Raw genomic sequence first — 18,610 nt, forward strand, 5'->3', positions numbered from 1 at the left:
TTGACATTACTGCTGTTTGTTTTACAGCAAAAGGGAGAAATTTCATGGAAGGAGCAAGACTCCACTGTGCTACACGTTGCACAAACATTTAATAAGACAAAGTTCCTGCTTGATGAGGATTAGGGCTTCAGCAGATAACGAGACAAACAGGTTGTAGGAAAAAGCAGTCAGCGGGTGTGCCGATGAGGAGGTGGCAGTGAAATGGCTATGTTTAATGTAACCCAGCACACCTACTGAGTATCAACAAGTCTTTCAAACAGGCCCTGTGCTACTCAGTGATTGAAGCAAAGCTCCATTGTTGTCCCTCCCCTTGACTTAATTAAGCGTGAACCTCTGTACATGCATCTTTCTATTAGTTTCTGCTCTGTATGGTTAAACAAATCTTTGCCTTTGTATTCGGCCAGTGAAACTGGCAGATAAGCATTCAGGCATGACTACATGCAGAAGTTGTACCAGATTAGCAGAAAGAAAGAAAAAAATAAAAGCCAGATTTTAAAAAAACCTCAGACAAACGCTGTACCATCACTTCCTTCACTAATACAGCAGGGAATATTTCAGCTAAGAGATTTCCCAATATACGGGGGATAAACTAAACTCAGGATATGACTGAAGAACACTCGAGTGGCTACTCAGGCAGCTGCCCACCAGTAGCAGGGATATTGATTGATCACATTCAGGCATGTTAAGCTACTCAGCAGCTTAGTCTAATGTTTCATGTGAAGCTGGCTGGGCTAAGGGCAAACCACAACTCAACAGTGTCAGTCACGTAACCATTTGTGCCCATATAGCCCAAAAGTCCACGCAGCTTTTTGCACAACCTCAGTTACGTCAATTTAAATGTCACTCCGGAATTAAGTGTTATATTTTCTCAAGGAAACAAGCCCTCGGGTCTGAGTCAGTCACCAATGCAAAGAGAAGTACAGCAACTCTAGAGTTCTCCTCCAGCTGTTCAACTGAACTTCTTGCCAGTACTGGGTACTCTCAATATTCCACTAACGGAAAACTTGAATCTGACCTTTTTTATGAAATAATGCCTGTCACCTTAAAGCAAGCCTATGGCAATCACTTGAGGCTAACGACATTTAGTGGGATTTACATCCCCGTTAAGGCAATTAAGACTGGTTGCACATTGGTGACTAGTTTGGGACACTCAAAAACACTGTAATGTTCCTTAAAATGTTAAATTTAAACCTTAAATGTTCCCTCTTTTTAGTGACCCTCTCAGAGCAGAAGTGTCATGTCCAGCAAGGCTCTAGTAAAACTCTTGAGCAATTGCTCAGAATGGAGGGTAAGCCAAGGCTCAGTTCTATAGTATCGATACCTCCAGAACGCTGCTCTCAGTGGGCTCTTATGAGAGGTATTTACAAGGTTCTAACATCATCTAGAAGTATTTATAAAGCATTCACTCATCTGTTATCCTACTGTTCTCGACTCTGCGATGCTTCAGCTACTCTGACTCAACTCTTCCATCTGGAGATGCTACCAGACCAACTGGAAAAAGCAGAGCAAGCAGCATAAAAAACCCCAAAATAAGAAGTCAGGAAAAAAGCTACTGTACCTTTCCTTTTAAAAGCAAACAACTACAGGACAAGGGGGAATGGCCTGAAGCTCCACCAGGGGAGGTTCAGGCTGGATATCAGAAAAAAGTTCTTCACAGAAAGAGTCATCGGGCGCTGGAACAGGCTGTCCAGGGAGGTGGTCGAGTCACCTTCCCTGGAGATGTTTTAGGAATGGGTGGATGAAGTGCTTAGGGACATGGTTTAAGGGAGTGTTAGGAATGGTTGGACTCGATGATCCAGTGGGTCCTTTCCAACCTGGTGATTCTATGATTCTATGAACTAAGCAAACCCAGATTTTTATTGTTAACAACACACATGCTACCAGACAGTGGATCAGACTGGAGAATAAATAAAGGGTGGTAAGGAAAAAAAACAGAAAACATTGTCTGCCTGGCATTTCTCTGCAGAAGTCACCAACCAACCTTTAGTGTGTAAGAACAAACCTTCATCTCAGAAGATCACCCTGAAACGTCCTTTTCCCACAAGGTAACTCAGATGGCATTGTTTTATGTCCTTTATATAAGATAACACCTCAGACCTATCAGTTCACCAGCCAGCAGCTTTAGAGCCTAAATCTGGGCATTGATTTCCAAAAATATTGCCCTGAATTCTTATCTATCAGTTGATTACATACCAGCTAAAATTAAATTACTTTGGAACACAGCTGAAAGTTATAAGACAATAATCAGTATGTCAAATCTATGTGACTGATCCTACTTCAAAATACAAGGGCTATGGTCTTATTAACTTAGCATACTGATTTCCAGACTACTAGTCTTTTCCAAAGAGCGGTCCTTGAGAACTTCTCTGGACTGAAATGAAAGAACCCTGCAGAGTCAAATTATTAAGAATTTTTATATAAGATAGACTAGCATTAGAAGGTATCATTTTTAGCAAGTCAGATAGGACCCATCTATTTGACTGCTCTGGTGGCTCAGCAAAAATAATAAATCATGTTCAAAACTTACCTAAACTTCAAGTAATCAAAGCTTTATAGAAGACAATATAACTGCTAGACAGTTCTTTATGTTTATGTATTTTACTCAACTAAGATTTGGCCCATCCTAGACCCAATTTAAATTTCTTCATCATATTTTTGACACCTCCTGATCCTCCATCACAACAGAACGCTATTCAGTTCTCACTAAACCATGTCAGGAAACTACTTCCAATAAGATCCACAAAAGACTCCATGTTTAAAGAACAAGACAATTTACTTGGTCTGCTTAGGTGCATCAAATATCTTAGTCTTTATTCAATAGTTTCACCAGTTAAAATGCTGTGCATCAATATTCTAGGAGAAATTATTATAACTTCTTGATAAGAAGTTTACAAATCCTTTCTTCAAGGAATACATTAATAGTTTAGCATCAAAAACCTGACAACATCTTTATAAACAAGTATTATTCTTACTAATGAACGCCTTTTGTTAAGCGTTCTTTTTTTTAACGTAACTTTTGTTAAGTTAACCTCACTTCTCAGGTTCAGAATTTTTCTTAATTAAGGGCAAGTATAAGGGAGAAAAGGCCTTCAAAAATAAAGTCATTATGTCATCTGAAGGGATCTTCCACTCATTCTCTGCATTTTCCTGAAAAGCTCAGCCTATCCCTCCAGGGGTTTTTTGTTCTCAACTTTATTGTCATCAAAAACTACTGTGCTCTGCATGCTCTAGCCACAAGCAAGATAAACTCTGTTCCAAGTTAAAAAGAACCAAGCCCTGTGAAAGCAATAGCTACGAAGACAGAGATACATATCCACAGACTTAAAATGTTGCCATTATTTATTGTGAAGTATCCATTCCACTGATTGCCAACAGTACACTGCAATTTAGCACATTACAACTCAGTGCACTGTGGAAGAAAGAAGCCTGGCTCAGCAAAAGCAAGGCGGCAGGAGGAGAAATCTCAGTTCAATGGAGCTTACCCTGCAAACCCTTTCAATTTCAAACCTCCTAGTACCCTGCAAAAAAACCCCCACAGCTTCCAAGAGACAGAGCCTTCATTTCTGTTTTTAAATCTTCATAACCACGTGTTCAATAAGTATAAAAACACCTTCATGAACATCCTCCTCCTCTCCCCCGTGCTCCCTTTGCCATTCGAACCCGTAAGATACTTACAGTCTTCATCCAAGAATTTGTACTGTATGTGTTTCTCAAAAAACTCCTGTACTGATCTGCAGATCTCCTCATGTTGCTTAGAGATATGGTCGTAATATTGAGTGTAGTCTCTCTGGGATATACCTGTCAATAATTTTAGTTGATTATAAAGAGCTTTAGGCACACAGAAAACCAAAAAATGCAGTTATCTGAGATATGCATGTTATCTATATTTCAGAAGACAGCATTCTCACAAGTTTCTCCCATTAAGAATTACTTGCTGTTTGGCTTTATTCTCCAATATTTAAAGTGCTTCCATTGGGAATTTTTTCCTTGAACAGTTCTGCCCTACATTTTGTGAACCTCATTTTAGATGTACACTCTTTGACTATTATAAAGTGAATTTCAGGAGGAAGCTTTGCCTGCATTTAAATTTCCAGTTCCTGGAAATTCTTCTTCTCCTTTCAGTTTTATGCTGCCTGGTTACTCTGGTCAAAAACCTTTTCTGTTCTGCACATCAGATGAAGAGACCAGAACTTGGAAATATGAAGTGAAAGGAGTAGAGGGCCAGACCTGCACATTAGCAAAGATGATAGATCCTTGCTTACCACAAAGATTCTCATTCAACAGATTTTTTTAAGCGTGAAATAAAGCGTACCTCTTTGATAATGCATTACAGGTGAAACTTTAAATCCTAAAATCAAGGAGACCGCATACAGTCTAGTACCTTACTTCTTCTATATGTCCCCCTCAAGAGCTGTTTTGCATATCTGACACTAGATAAATGATTCCAGCTACATCACTTAATTTCAGACAATGATTTAAGCTGTCAGCGACAAGACTGTATCCTTGCATGATCTTAAGTGACAGAAGTTCTCTCTTTTAATGAAAAACAAGTATATGTCAGCATAACTGAGGGGCAGACTAGACAAAAGGTAAAATTTCTTCACCATGAGAGTGGTGAGACACTGGCACAGGTTACCCAGGGAAGTTGTGGCTGCCCCATCCCTGGAGGTGTTCAAGGCCAGGTTGGATGGGGCCTTGGGCAGCCTGATTCAGTGGGAGGCGCCCCTGCCCATCACAGGGGGGTGTTGGAACTGGATGATCTTTAAGGTTCCTTCCAACCCAAATTATTCTATGATAAGCCACTGAAACACCCTGCTGGACAAATGTCAAATCAAGACCTGACCCATCAATGCAAAGTAACTGATGTTATTTAGGGGAAGAAAAAGCCAGAATGTCCAAAGAAAGATGTATCAATGATGGCAGTTTAATGTTTTATCTCTACATAAAACACAGAGATTTAAGTTTTACTGTAAGACAATGCTGACTACCTCCAAAGGTGTGCTCTTTAAAAAAGTTCACATAAAGCTCATGATGACAATGGAACTTCGAATTATTAATAAGTATCAGTGCAAAGCTTAACTTGGGTCTAAAAGAAAAACCAAGAGATGGTGGCATCTCGGGAGATGCAGATGTGTAACTGGAAAACCATTAACCACACTATGCAATATTACTCCTTAGCTTGACTGACAGGCTTATTAATTTTTAAAAGCATGGGAACTTATTGTGAAAAATCTTGGAACTGCCTTCAGAAATGCAGCTGGAGCACTAGCTAAAAATAACCCTTATTGGTAGATCTACTAGGTTCCAAAACATAATAATGAAACATATCGAGTGTTTAATTAGCCGGCATACAAATGCTCCGAGTTATTTGATAGTAAATATCACATTATATATTCTATAATAAATTTACATTCAAATGTTTTAGATGTTATTACAGTGCTGCGTATCTCTAGCAGCTGTGGAGTTCCAACAGCATGTAACAGGAGAGGATTCAGCTCTTCCCTCTTCAAAAGGCTGAGTCAGTAACCATTAAGCAATACCAGCTTAGAGGAGAATCTCTGCTGTTAGCAAGATAAACTGTTACAGAGAACCGCAATAAACCTTGCAGTTGGCATGAATGGAGAGAGAATGGAAGATAAGTGTGGAAGCACCAGAAAGAATATCCAAATAAAAGGGCTACAAGAATGTTGTGTTGACAGCACCTAGATTAGCACATCCCAGAACATCTGTGTGGAGCTCCATAGGACACCCAGACCAGGAAACAAAGAACAGTGAGCGCGTCCCTAACGATTCATAGAGGTGGGACAGGACAGAGAGACAAACTACTGACAGCTTTTAACAGGTACAAAAAGGCACATCCAAAATAAGCACGTAGTCACAAGGCTGAGAAGAAGGCAGGAGAAACAATAAGGACTAGATAGCTGATATCCCTTTACTTCCATATTATCACAAGGAATCCTGAACAGCCCATTTGTATACATGCATCTTGGTGCCTGTGAATATGTAGGTATAAGAAAGACAAAATGAGAAAACTTGGTTTTATTTTAAAGCAAAAAAATCACCTTCCTTCCTATAACGTCCAGATTAGAGCTTTTCTACGTCACTGCTATAACATTTCCTTGTTAGAAAAGTTTAGGTGGAATGACAAAGATTTTGTTTAGGACAAACATGCACAAGTCCTGTGCTACTTACATTTCTGTTCATCTTTAAATATTCCATGGCAGACCACACCAAAAACTAATTCAGATTTCAGAATAGTATTTAGCCTGAAATTAAATACCTCAGTTGAAGTACCTGTACATGCACTAGATGTCTAAACTTCTGTTATAGTCAGCAGAGAACAGTCGATACATCCAGCGGAGTATAACCCAGCTAAGTTTACCCTAGAGCTGCCTAAAACACATGCTCTAGCACAATGTGCCTGCCCTGCAGCTGTCACAGGTCTCCTGACACATGCTGTGGATACTCCAGCTACTCAATGCCACTCAAAACATTTTACATTTATAATTCTGAACCAGAATAACAGATCAACAGTTTTTCTGACCAAGTGACACTGAATATAATATGAACTCAGGCATCCTGTACACCCCTGGACACGTTCTGACCTCCCCAACTTTCTGCATCTAATCTCCAAGTGGTCACATTTTATCAGCATAACACCCAATTGTTTGTGTTCATTCTGCAAGTTGCAGATGATGCAGTTTGCTCCTGAATATGACAGAATCGCCTACAAAACAGTCTTTGGGTGAAGCTTATGAATTAGCAATTAGAATTAAGACTATTCTCACTGTAATACTGAGCATGCTATGTCATCAGGCTTTCAAATACAGCGGAAAGAAATGCCACATTTTAAAAAAGAAATGAAGAAGAAAACATTAAGTCCAGAAATGAGGTGCATTAAAGAACTGTCTCCATGTACGGTGCTGACTCAAGGAATTGGAGAAACTCCTCAGAACTTCACCTAATAATTTTATCTTTAGGAAAATCCTCACCTATAAGCTTGTTTTCCTTGACAAAGCATCTGAATTCTGCACCAGGGATTAGTTCACACCATTTGCGAAGAACAAGCTATAGAGAAAAAAAAAATCGTGAAGTATCGTTTCAAAAAGATAACAGGTTAACTTGTGTCAGTGGGTATACCTTCTAGTTCTACAGTTTTGCTGTAATAAGATGACCTCTGAAGTTATTCCTGATAAAAGAAAACAAAACAATCTTAACCCGTAGTTAATTATCTTAGAAAATACTTCAATGCAATTAGACTCAATATTAATTTCAAAGAATCATAGACTCCTTTTGATTGGAAGGCATCTTTAAAGATCAACTAGTCCAAACTAGTTTAAAGCAGAAAGGTTCAGATTGGACATAGACTTATCCACGTGAGGACTGTCAAGCATTGGAATAGCTCTTTCATAGAGGCTGCACAGCCTCCATCCACTGAGGTCTTCAGACCAGATTTGATAAAATGCCAAGCAACCCAATTTGATCTCAGCGTTTAAATGGCTTTGAGCATGAGGACAGAATAGAGACCTCCTGAGGCCCCTTCTCACCTTAATTATCTTATGTTCTTCCACCATGTCCAGTATTTAACTGTGAAATTATTTATGAAACCAATTCAAAGTTACATTAATGATAAAGTATAGAAAACAAAAGCCTTGCTGTACAACACAACAAATCTGTACAGAATTGGCAGAAAGTTGCTCCCTAGTCAAGAAAGCTGATGAGCAGAATTAAATTTAACCAAATCAACCTCTATTCTGGTATACACTCAAGCAGAATTCTGTGACGTCTTTGAAGGCGCAAATTAGATAAAATAAGGACACAGGATAGAAATAGTAACCAAACTATAATAGTCAATAGGACAGACTGCCTGGTAATTAAAGCATAACTCTGGCACTTTCTCAAGTTTCTGTATTTCCCAAGCTGAAGTATTCAGATAGATCTATTATTTTGAAGGCCTCAATTACAGCTACCGGGAACCCCCAACACTTATCAATTGCAGTAGAAAAACCTCAGTAATCAAAAGCTGACATTCCTAACTACAGTGTAAACATGAAACTGCTTCAGCTTTCAGATGTCCTGTATTTTTAAAGAATATTAAAGTAGCGCTTTAAAAAAAGAAACAGGATTCATTCACTTTCTTAAAGCCCTTTAAGCCTACAGGATGATGACAAATGCTATATTTACATAAAAATTATTATTAGAGACATGACTAGATGCTATCGTAAAAGCGGCAGCACCACAAGAACAGTTTAAAGCACTGTTAGCATCAACGTTGCTAACTTAACATTTTAATCTGGTAATGAGCATATGAAACAAGATATGACAGAGCACTTCAGTTCAGGATGTTCCCAGCCACTACAGCCAGCTTCTCTCTTAGTAACCTCCATCATGATATTCACAGGCAGCATACTTTCAAGAATATGTGACTTTCCGCTATTGAACGTATCCTTCCTGGCAAAACCTGACAGACGTGAGAGAAAACAGCAAGCAAGCTTCAAAACTCTGAACTTTAGCTCATCTCTGATCTGTTATTAAATGAACTCCTTGTGATCTACAGCACTTCACTTCCCCACACTGCCCAAGCAACACAATTAAAGCAAACAAAACAAATTTTATGGGCACATTCTCAAGCACAAATGGTACTCTGCCCATGAGCAATTCATTTAAACTACCTAGAAAACATGCAAAGAACCTTACCTCGTAGTTCAAGGAAGGATCAGGGGAATCATCAGTACAGTGAATAAATCTGGAAAAGTAAGGCACAGGCATCAAAATCTGCTTTTACATACAAGATTTTAGCCAGTGAGAAAAAAATGCAAACTGTGAATCATAAAAACTAACGTTAAATTATCACCAAGATGTACAAACCAAGTAAATTCAACACATCAATAACAAACCTCCTTTTGAAAATTATCAGGAGGGAAAAAATAAAAAAGAAAAGTCACCTTTTTTCACCTAAAGCAATTTGGAAGCACTTACATTTGGAAAGGGATGTTGATAAAATGCAAGTGTTTGTACATCGTTTTTTGTTTGAAGCAACAGAGCTGCTCTTTATTGTTATGTTGGCATAACTGGATTCTCCAAACAGCAAATAAACTTGAGCAAACTAATCTAGTTTCATTGCAGCATGTTTTCCCTACTATTTTTAATGTTTAACTTCCTAAACCACACAACAGAGACACATCATCACGTCTTACAGCAGCTCATTTCCATGAATATGGGATGCAAAACAGCGCCACTCGGCACTTCTGATTCCACAGCACAGCATCTTTCTAAATTAAGAGCCTTAAGAAATATTCTTAAAAATCTCTTGAGAGTGGGAATAGACAAAACTATTTCCCTAACTGCAAGCAGATTCAAGGTTTTGTTGCTTGTGAGTAGCTGACTCCGTGTGCCACCCTTCAGGAACTATCAAGAACAGAGGCAGTTATACCCAAGGCAACTTCAAGGTACCTTTTGTCATTTTTACAGCAAACTTTGCAATAAATCCTGTGACTTTCAAAGGGAATTAGCAAAAGAACATGTGTTTTCCTTCCAAGTGTACTCCCATGCCTTACTGGCAACAAACTACTTGGATGCACAGAACTGTGTAAAGGGTCGCTGTTGAGCAATAGTCTTAAATGGCAACATTTATACCATCTCTCTTTGGCCCTCAACTTAGTGAAGCAGTCCAAAAGTCTAACATCTCTAATAGAAGCACTGTGTTTGTAAGACACAGCTGCCCAGCTGTCGGTTTGAAGCGAAGAGTTGTTGTAGGAGTTCATTCAGTACACAGCCAGCAGAAATAAATTTCACATGCTTAGACTTCAATATCCACTACACGCAGACAAGAAGGGCAGTGCAGGCATGGTTTCCAAAAGTACTGTAATCAAACAGATCACATGTATCTGTAAGATGTTATCTGTTTACAAACGCTTTCCAACTACAGTTTATATTCCTTGCAATTTAAGATCTGTCAAAACAACAGAAAAACTTGTGAGAACTTGCAGTTTCACTCAAAATTCACTCAAAATTTTACACTCAAAATTCCTCTCCTACTAGCACATATGCCTACCACGCTCAAGAAAATATCACACACACCCCAAAACAATCAGAAACTTAAATATATATTTAAGTCCAGCACACGAAGATTTTTACAGTCCCTGCAAACTAAGACCTGCATTACCTCTCAGAGGCTTTTATATCTGAGACTGGGGTACCTGCAATGTGCTTCTTTCCAGTAACATGCAGTCTTTTCCATCAGTCGAAACCCAGCCCTATGAACAATCAAAATTATCCCCTGCTCACCCCTCAAATATTTTGGGTGAGAGCTATGTGGGGAGAAATACTTCCTTCTTCCTTGTAAGTCAGGAAATGGAATCCTTGAGTGCCATCCCAAGCCACACAACTCACTCAGGTGTTACTGCCAAATCAAGTTAACAGGCAAAATGATGAACATAGACAAAAACACTGCAAGTTACAGTAACACTACTTTTCTTAAGCGTTAATGTCATAGCACTAAGTACAAACGAGGAAAACATAGGAGAATGCAGTGAAAGGAGGAATTTCTTCCTTTAAAGAGGATTTTCTCCGCTATGAGAGTGTTGAGGCACTGGAACAGGTTGCCCAGGGAAGTTGTGGCAGCCCGATCCCTGGAGGTGTTCAAGGTCAGGTTGGATGGGGCCTTGGGCAGCTTGGTCTAGTGGGAGGTGTCCCTGCCCATTGCAGGAGGCTTGGAACTGGATGATCTTTAAGGCCTCTTCCAACCCGAACTATTCTATGATTCTATGAATGACAAAATAAACTCGAGTATCTGTAGTCTCGTTTTCCTTCTGAACAGTATCATGAGTTTTTAATCAACAAAAGGACATTATTCCCACTCCTTTTTCAGAGGTAGATTTGGGGCAACTTGAAGTAGTTGCTAATTTTTTTTAACCAACTTATTGTAGCATTAATTGTTCATGCCCACCTGAATTTGTCTATGACATATGGCTTTTTCATCCAAAGAGGCAGAAGGCCAAGCAGGGCTTCTTTAACCTCTGCCCTATTCAGGACTGGAGATACTTGAAAGAACAATCAGAAAGACTTCAGAAGCCCACAACTGAGAGATATCTGGGCTCTCTTTTCTGAAGCCTTTGAAAATCGTCCTTTTGAATACTACTAAGGGTGAAGGAATTAAATTCGCGTGCTGCGATCAGCAGGTTGTTTACAACTTCGTACTTAGATGTCAAGAAGAGAAGGATTAAGGTCTCTTTATATGTAGCAGCTGTACGTTAATCTCTAAACACAAACTTGACAACAGGACACACTACACAAAGCCATTACACAGTTTGGGTTTCAATGCCGAGAGAAGCAATTTAAGATTAAGACCTTCAGTACATGTCCTGCTAAAAGAGCTGTGATCTCATTTGCAAATCACTGAGATTATTCTGTGGTTTATAATCTATTACGATTCTCACTATATTCACAGAAGTTAGTCTTTACCTGATAATTCTCCTGCTATGACATCACAGTTTATTTTAAAACGTTAATAAAAAAAACATGGAGAAACAGTCTCTGGACTGCATGTTTATTTCTTGAATATTGGACTTCGCTGGGAACTTGAAGGACTAAAAGAAATAGGAAATTCATGCATCATTCAAGAGGATCTTGTACCAGACTCTAACTTGCTAGGAAAAACAGGGATACAAGTAAAAAAAAAAAAAAAAAAATCAAAAGGCCTCATTTTCCACATCCTCTCACATGGAACTGTTTATCTTGAAATAGGGTATACTAAAGCCTAGACCAACAGCCACTATTCTTGCAAAAAGGTATCCTGAGTGCCAAGTCACATTTTTATGAGCCAACACTGCCTCCTATGTTCCATTAGGAAAACACAGGCTGTTATAATTGCTTTATAATTCAATATTTAGAAGCATTAAGTCTGATATCAAAAAGTATAGTCAGAATGCTAGCTTAAAAACTAAAAGGAACAAAACACCCACTAGCTTTTAAAGTTAAATAACGTGCTTAGGAGCCTGATGAACTAAACCTCATTCAAGAGCAGACTTTTTCAATCGTTCTCAGAAATATAGGCCTTTAAAATTTTAACCGAGCCCTCAGTTAAAATAAATAAAATAAATAAAATAGAAAAAAAACTTTAATCTCCCTTCATGTGTCTTTCCCTCTAGCACATTAATACATTTGGAGACTTTTCCTTGGCCCAGTGGGAGTTGTTTCACCTGCTCTGTTAACCTAAAGGGTATTTCCTGCCTATCAAATGAAGCATAAATGGTCCCTACACTCTGTTTGCTGGACTCAGGCAGGGTTGAGGGGCTAGTTTAGAGTCTACTTCACCCGTCTAGCCAGCTTCTGGAAAAGTTTTCAGGAATGAACTTCTGGAAGTAAGAGCTCCATAGCATCAGCTGGTCCAATAAAGTACTGAGAGTCTATGTGTTCATTAGAAAGCAGCCATTCCCACATGTGACTCGTAACTGCCCCTCTATTACAAGACAATGGGCAATTCCTGCAAAACGATGCTCTCTGTGTTCTGTTGCTTTTTAAGAAGGCTGAACTTACAGGACTTCTTATTTGACCTCTACAGCTGTAATTATTAAAAAAATGGAAATATATTAACACTTTAGCATTCAAAACCCCAATTGTAGCATCTGCTTATTTAAAACCTCCAGTAGTGCCCTGGAGAACAGGAACAATCTTCAAAGTTTGACAAAATTACCAAGGTTTATTAACGAGCATGATAGAACAATCTTATTTTATACTTGAAAATGCAATATCCTATCTTTAGAACCATTGCTAATATTTATACCAGTCTCGAGGCAGGCAATCATGTCTTAACAAAATATAGTCCACACATTCTAAGAGTAAGGAAGAAAAAGTGGGTTCTAAATCAACACACCCAACAGGCCTTTAAATGAATTTTTGTTCAAAAATGGAGTTTTAATCATTTCAAAATCCCACTTAAAGAGGGATTTTTTTTTAATCACATATCCACAACACTAAGTTTTTGAAAGCTTACATTAAAACCCAAAAAGTTGAGGATCACACCACCCACATGTTTTTTGTGAAGTTGGCAAAGTAAAATGCAATGTTTACTTCAAAGCAGAAACAATATCAACTACATTAATAAGGGCATCACTCTGAAGTCTTTGTTAATTTATACAAAATTAACAAGAAGGAAAATGAAATCATTATTCTGAACTTTTGAGCCAAACAGAGTGTCAACATCATGAGAGAATCCAAATATTTAAAACAGTCAGAACTTATCTAGTCACAGTCCGTATACTTGCATTAAGGCCATATTTTTCAATGTTTTTTTTACCAAAGTATTGCATAGCTAAAGTTTTCTTGGAACTTGTGACACTAGAGAACTACAGCAAGGGCAGTTTCCCTGACATGAACAATTTATAGATCGATAGCAGATAAGCAGATAGGAAACGGGAAAGGAAGGGAGAGGCAAAGAAAATAATTTGCCTTAAGTCCCACATTACTGGCAAAACTAGAAAAAGAAACAGATCTTTAAAGTGCCCTTGCAAAGCCTTTTCTATATTACAACCTGTGAAGTGGATTTTTAAATTAATACAACAGAACAGAAAATAAAACAAGAAAAAAGGGGGGTACACAATATTTCAGCTATTACACAGAGAGGCAAGAAACTTTTAGAGTATACCGAGTATTAACGAAGGAAGCAGAAATACAGTACATTTATCCTGCCTCTGAATAGCCCTTGAAGGGATTTGGATGTATTATGTACCCAATTTTCATTTGTTCAGCACTTCAGGTTCTTATGCCAGCTACATTTTTAATTTCTGCTTGCTAAGGACTAGGCAACTGGCAGCTAATCAATAGTATAATTAAGGAAGACCACTGTTCCGATTCAGCAATAATCATTTCACTGTTTGGCTAGGGACATTTTGTACAAATAACTTAGTAATTTAGAAATACCATGCACAGACTTGACAATAATATGTGCTTTCATCAAGTACAACATATTCATAAAATATAAGATACAAAGAGACCAAAGTGATTTGATACATTACACTCACTCCCCTAGTTGTTAAGTACAATTTCCATTCAAATTCATGGAAACTGCGAGGCTGCACTGCCCATATTAACTCTACTGCACTAAAACAACAAAGCTTGTTCCAGTGGTAAAAAAACCAACCCATAACCCAAATTTATACCAACATTAGATTGTTTTTTTGCAGACAACACCAAGCTGAGTGATGCAGTTGTCACACCAAAAGGACAGGATGTCATCACGAGGGACCTGGACAAGCTGGACAAGGGGGTCTGTGTCACCCTCATGAGGTTCAGCAAGGCCAAGGGCAAGGTCCTACACCTAGGTCAGGGCAATCTGCGGTTTCAATACAGGATCAGGGATGTTGTGATTGAGAGCAGCCCTGTGGAGAAGGACTTGGGGATGCTCATTGATGAGAAGCATGTTTGTTCAGCCTGGAGAAGAGAAGGCTCCAAGGAGATCTTATAGAGATCTTTCAGTACCTGAAGAAGGCCTACAAGAAAGCCGGGGAGGGACTTTGTAAAAAGGCATGTAGTGACAGGACTAGGGGCAATGGGTATAAACTCGAGAGCGGAAGATTTAGACTAGACATGAGGAGGAAATTCTTCACAATGAGGGTCTTGAGGCACTGGCACAGGTTGCCCAAGGAAGCTGTGGCAGCCCCATCCCTGGAGGTGTTCAAGGCCAGGTTGGATGGGGCCTTGGGCACCATGATCTCGTGGGAGGTGTCCATGCCCATGGCAGGGTGTTGGAATTAGATGATCTTTATGGTCCCTTCTAACTCAAGCCATTCTATGATTTTGGGAATGGAAATAAACACAACCTTAACTTTCAGATTAGGTGATGATCCCACAATCGTGTCACACAGTTGTCTCATTTACCTGAGCTGCGCTGTCTGGTGGTGCATGCTGTCTTATCAAACTGTGAAAGGAGTCTAAATGGATTGGACTACTGCAATTTGAGGTGTTGCCTTTCTGCTAGAAGCGATTCTCCCACAGCAGGATCAGAGGAAGAGAGCGTGCCTGCCACAGGCTGCTCAGCCACTACTGTACTTAGTCTGGTGTGAACATAAGGTGAAATTACTGATGGATCCTGTTAACACCCATGCTGTGAATTCTCACAACGTAGGATCTAGAGTGCATTCATCACCACTACCACGAAGTCAGCGCTGCAGGGAGCAAGGTGAATAGCTGAGGCACTAACTTTAACTGATACAATTTAAAACCAGACAGTAAATGCACCTATTTCAGTCTCATTCTACCATACAAATGGCATAAACTTAAGAGCACAGAGACACACACAGAGCTGCCACATCTTTTAAACCAAAACAGTGCTTGCTAAACACTTGTGTCCCAAGTTCATTAGAAAGCAGTTAACCAAACGGGGATTCTCCAAGGAGCTCAGGGTACTTTTTCCTGAATGCCTTTAAACATGAGGATAGTAGAATACAAAAACACCCCACCACTATTTAATATTCACAAAGGGTTTGATACAAAGTCCTGAAATCAGTTACAAAGGACCCCTTAAATGTCAGTGCTCAACCTTTTGAGCAAACAGTTCTCAAGACACCTGGCCAAGTCACCCAGCCTCCCACTAGGGCAAAACACGAAAAAAAAGCTCCTTGATAAGGCTCCAAAATCTCCTCATAATTACTATTTGCTCACCTCTGAAATGTTAACCTTAGATCTCAGCTCTCCTGTACCTTTCATTCTCTATGATCCCAGAGTCATAAATTCTCAATACTCACAATTGTTTTCTTAGCCCAATATACTTTCCAAACCGTCTTCTCACACCAACGCTTTTTCCCCTCCTTCTCAGACTCTTCCTCTGCACCTCATAATATCTTAGGCTAGACATAACGTAAAACCTAGCATCAGAATTGGACTGGCAGCATTGCTATCACTCCATAAATGCAGAGATAATGATGAGGACATTGCTACCTATAATTTTTAATGTACTAATGACCTGGGGGAAGAGTGTTACTAGAGTTGCAGGAATGAAAAAAGAAGGCAGTTGCACAGCATTAACGCAACTGGTTTCATGTTTCAGACAAGACAATTCTTACCAGGTCAAAAGCTACTTAAGACAGGACTATTATGATTAGTAATCATCTTTAAAGAATCCAGAACAAGTGTCCTACATTTGATTGAATCTCCTAAATACTGCAGTTATACAAACATGCTTTGAATAATTACTGGAAAACAATGGCTCAGATCCACGCCATGGCTTGCCTTTTTTTCTTGGAAATTCTGTTTCTCTGGGAAAAAAAAAAAAGCAATGACAAGAACATTCAATTCCAGTAATTTAATCTTTTATAAAAAGGCCGTATTTCAGAAACGACTGACGTGAATCAGATGCAGGCACTAGACGAAGAAACTGTTCCTATACAATTAAGTAGTCTCTTCATGTGAGCAGACAAAAGAAACCCCAAGCATATAATATTCATAATTTTATCTGCAACTTTCATCCCTAACCACAGTTCCTGGAATGTGTTTGTTCAAGACCTACAAGAACCTGGGTTCAGAAGAAGCTCTAGGAATACGTTAGCAGAAGTCTCAGGCATCTTCCAGGCAGTCACACAAACTTCAACAGCTTTAAAATTTGAAAGGGATGTGGTAAAATCATGCTGAGTTACCATTACAAGTGGCAACAATAAGGTAGATAGCAACAAGAGGAGTAGGGGAGACAAAAACCCCCAAGATTAAATTACTCACTCTGGGAACCAACTCAATATAAAAGGTCTTAGTCCACAGAATCATTCTGCACATACTACATTAACATAATATCTTCCTGGTTTGCTTTTCATTCATTTGCATATTAAAATCGAGGACTTAATAAAAGGACAAAATGGAGGCTTCTCCTCTCCTAATGACTGAAACTAGGTAAACAATTCTGGTTTACCAGGAAAGACTCACTCATTGTGAGTAACAGTGGAGATTATTTGCCTCACAACTGCCTGCACTAAATTGTACCTGGCATTTATTTTTGCATGGTGGAGGGAGGCTAAAAAGGAGATAAGAGGTGGTGGAAGCTTCAAAAAACAACTTATTACTGTACCTGAAAAATTTTTAAACATGAATATGTATTTACTTATCAGACATTTATCATTTCTATACTGGAAAGAGTAAGATCTTTCAAAAAAAATGAAAAATTACCCTCAGAGCATTGGGTTGGGTTTTTTTGACTGGTTGTAAGTGAGATTATCTCCTAGAAATGTACTTACGGCTGAGTGAGATCACGAGTAATGAAGTCTGAACTCTTGAAGAGGAGGAAGATGTCACTGAGAGCTTTACATTTCAGAGAGCTGTTCATTGCAATCCAGTAGGCATCCTAAACAAAAAAGGAGATTATCCAAAAATGCACCTTTATGAGCAGGATCTAGTAGAACTAAACATTATGTAACATTTGAAATGTTGAAAAAGGATGCAAAGAATAATAAGAACAGCATCTACAGGTGTGTCAGCCAGAAAAAGGTTAAAGAAAGCTTACAACCCAGTGAACATGACTGGTAAACTGGTGACAACAGATAAGGTGAAGGCTAAGGTGCTCAACAAATTTTTTGCCTCAGTCTTCTCTGGCAACCTCCTTCCCACACCTCTGAAGGAGATGGACTGCAAGCCAGGGACACCGGGAGTAAAGCTCCTGCCACTGTAAGAGAAGATCAGGTTCATGACCACCTGAGGAACTTGAACATACATAAGTCTATGGGACCTGACGATACACAACCCAAAGTCCTGAGGGGACTGGCTGATGTAGTTGCCACGCCACTCTCTGCGATATCTGAAAAGTCATGGCAGTCAGGAGAAGTCCCTGGAAAAACGGAAACATTACACCCCTTTTAAAAAGGGTAGAAAGAAGAACTCTGGGAAATACCGACCTGTCAGCCTCATCTCTGTGCCTGGGAAGTTCATGGACAGATCCTCCTAGAAGCTATGCTAAAACCCATGGAGGGCAAGGAGGTGATTCAAGACAGCCAGCATCACCAAGGGCAAGTCCTGCTTGCCCAACCTAGTAGCCTTCAATGATGGAGTGATTACTTTAGTGGACAGCAGAAGAACCACAGATGTTGTCTATCTGGACTTCTGTAAGGCCTTTAACATGGTTACCCCCAACATCCTTCTCTTTAAATTGAAGAGATATGGATTTGATGGGTGGATTGTTTGGTGGATGAGGAATTGGTTGGAAGGTAGTCGTCAATGGCTCGATGTCCTGATGGAGATCAGTGACAAGTGGTGGCCCTCAGGGGTCCATACTGGGACGAGTAGTGCTTAACGTCTTCATCAGCAACACAGACAATGAGATCAAGTGCACTCTCAGCAACTTTGCAGTCAACACCAAGCTGAGTAGTGTGATTAACATGCCTGAGGGATGGGATGCCATCCAGAGCGACCCGGACACGCTTGAGAAGAGGGTTCATGTGAACCTCAAGAGATTCAAGAAGGCCAAATGCAATGTCCTGCACCTGGGTCAGGGCAATCCCCGGCATCAATACAGGCTGGGGGATGAAGGGATTGAGAGCAGCTCTGTGGAGAGAGGCTTTGGGGGTACTGGTGCATGAAAAGCTGGACATGAGCCAGCAATGTGCTCTCACAGCCCAGAAAGCCAACCATATCC

General features: G+C 39.5%; 1 protein-coding gene across 2 annotated transcripts in view; it reads right to left on the bottom strand.

Annotated features, from left to right (window-relative positions):
- The window catches only part of CDC123 (cell division cycle 123), a 43,805-nt gene that overhangs the window by 15,352 nt on the left and 9,843 nt on the right, over nt 1-18,610 (bottom strand). For both annotated transcript variants that reach the window (XM_054076661.1, XM_054076651.1), the window contains exons 6-9: nt 17,220-17,326; nt 8,698-8,746; nt 6,993-7,068; nt 3,676-3,798 (exon numbers count right to left, since the gene is read on the bottom strand). In XM_054076661.1, the coding sequence (XP_053932636.1) occupies nt 3,676-3,798; nt 6,993-7,068; nt 8,698-8,746; nt 17,220-17,326 (355 nt within the window). The remainder of the gene's footprint in view (nt 1-3,675; nt 3,799-6,992; nt 7,069-8,697; nt 8,747-17,219; nt 17,327-18,610) is intronic.

This window comes from Cuculus canorus, chromosome 1 (assembly GCF_017976375.1).
Source record: "Cuculus canorus isolate bCucCan1 chromosome 1, bCucCan1.pri, whole genome shotgun sequence".
Classification (NCBI taxonomy): domain Eukaryota; kingdom Metazoa; phylum Chordata; class Aves; order Cuculiformes; family Cuculidae; genus Cuculus; species Cuculus canorus.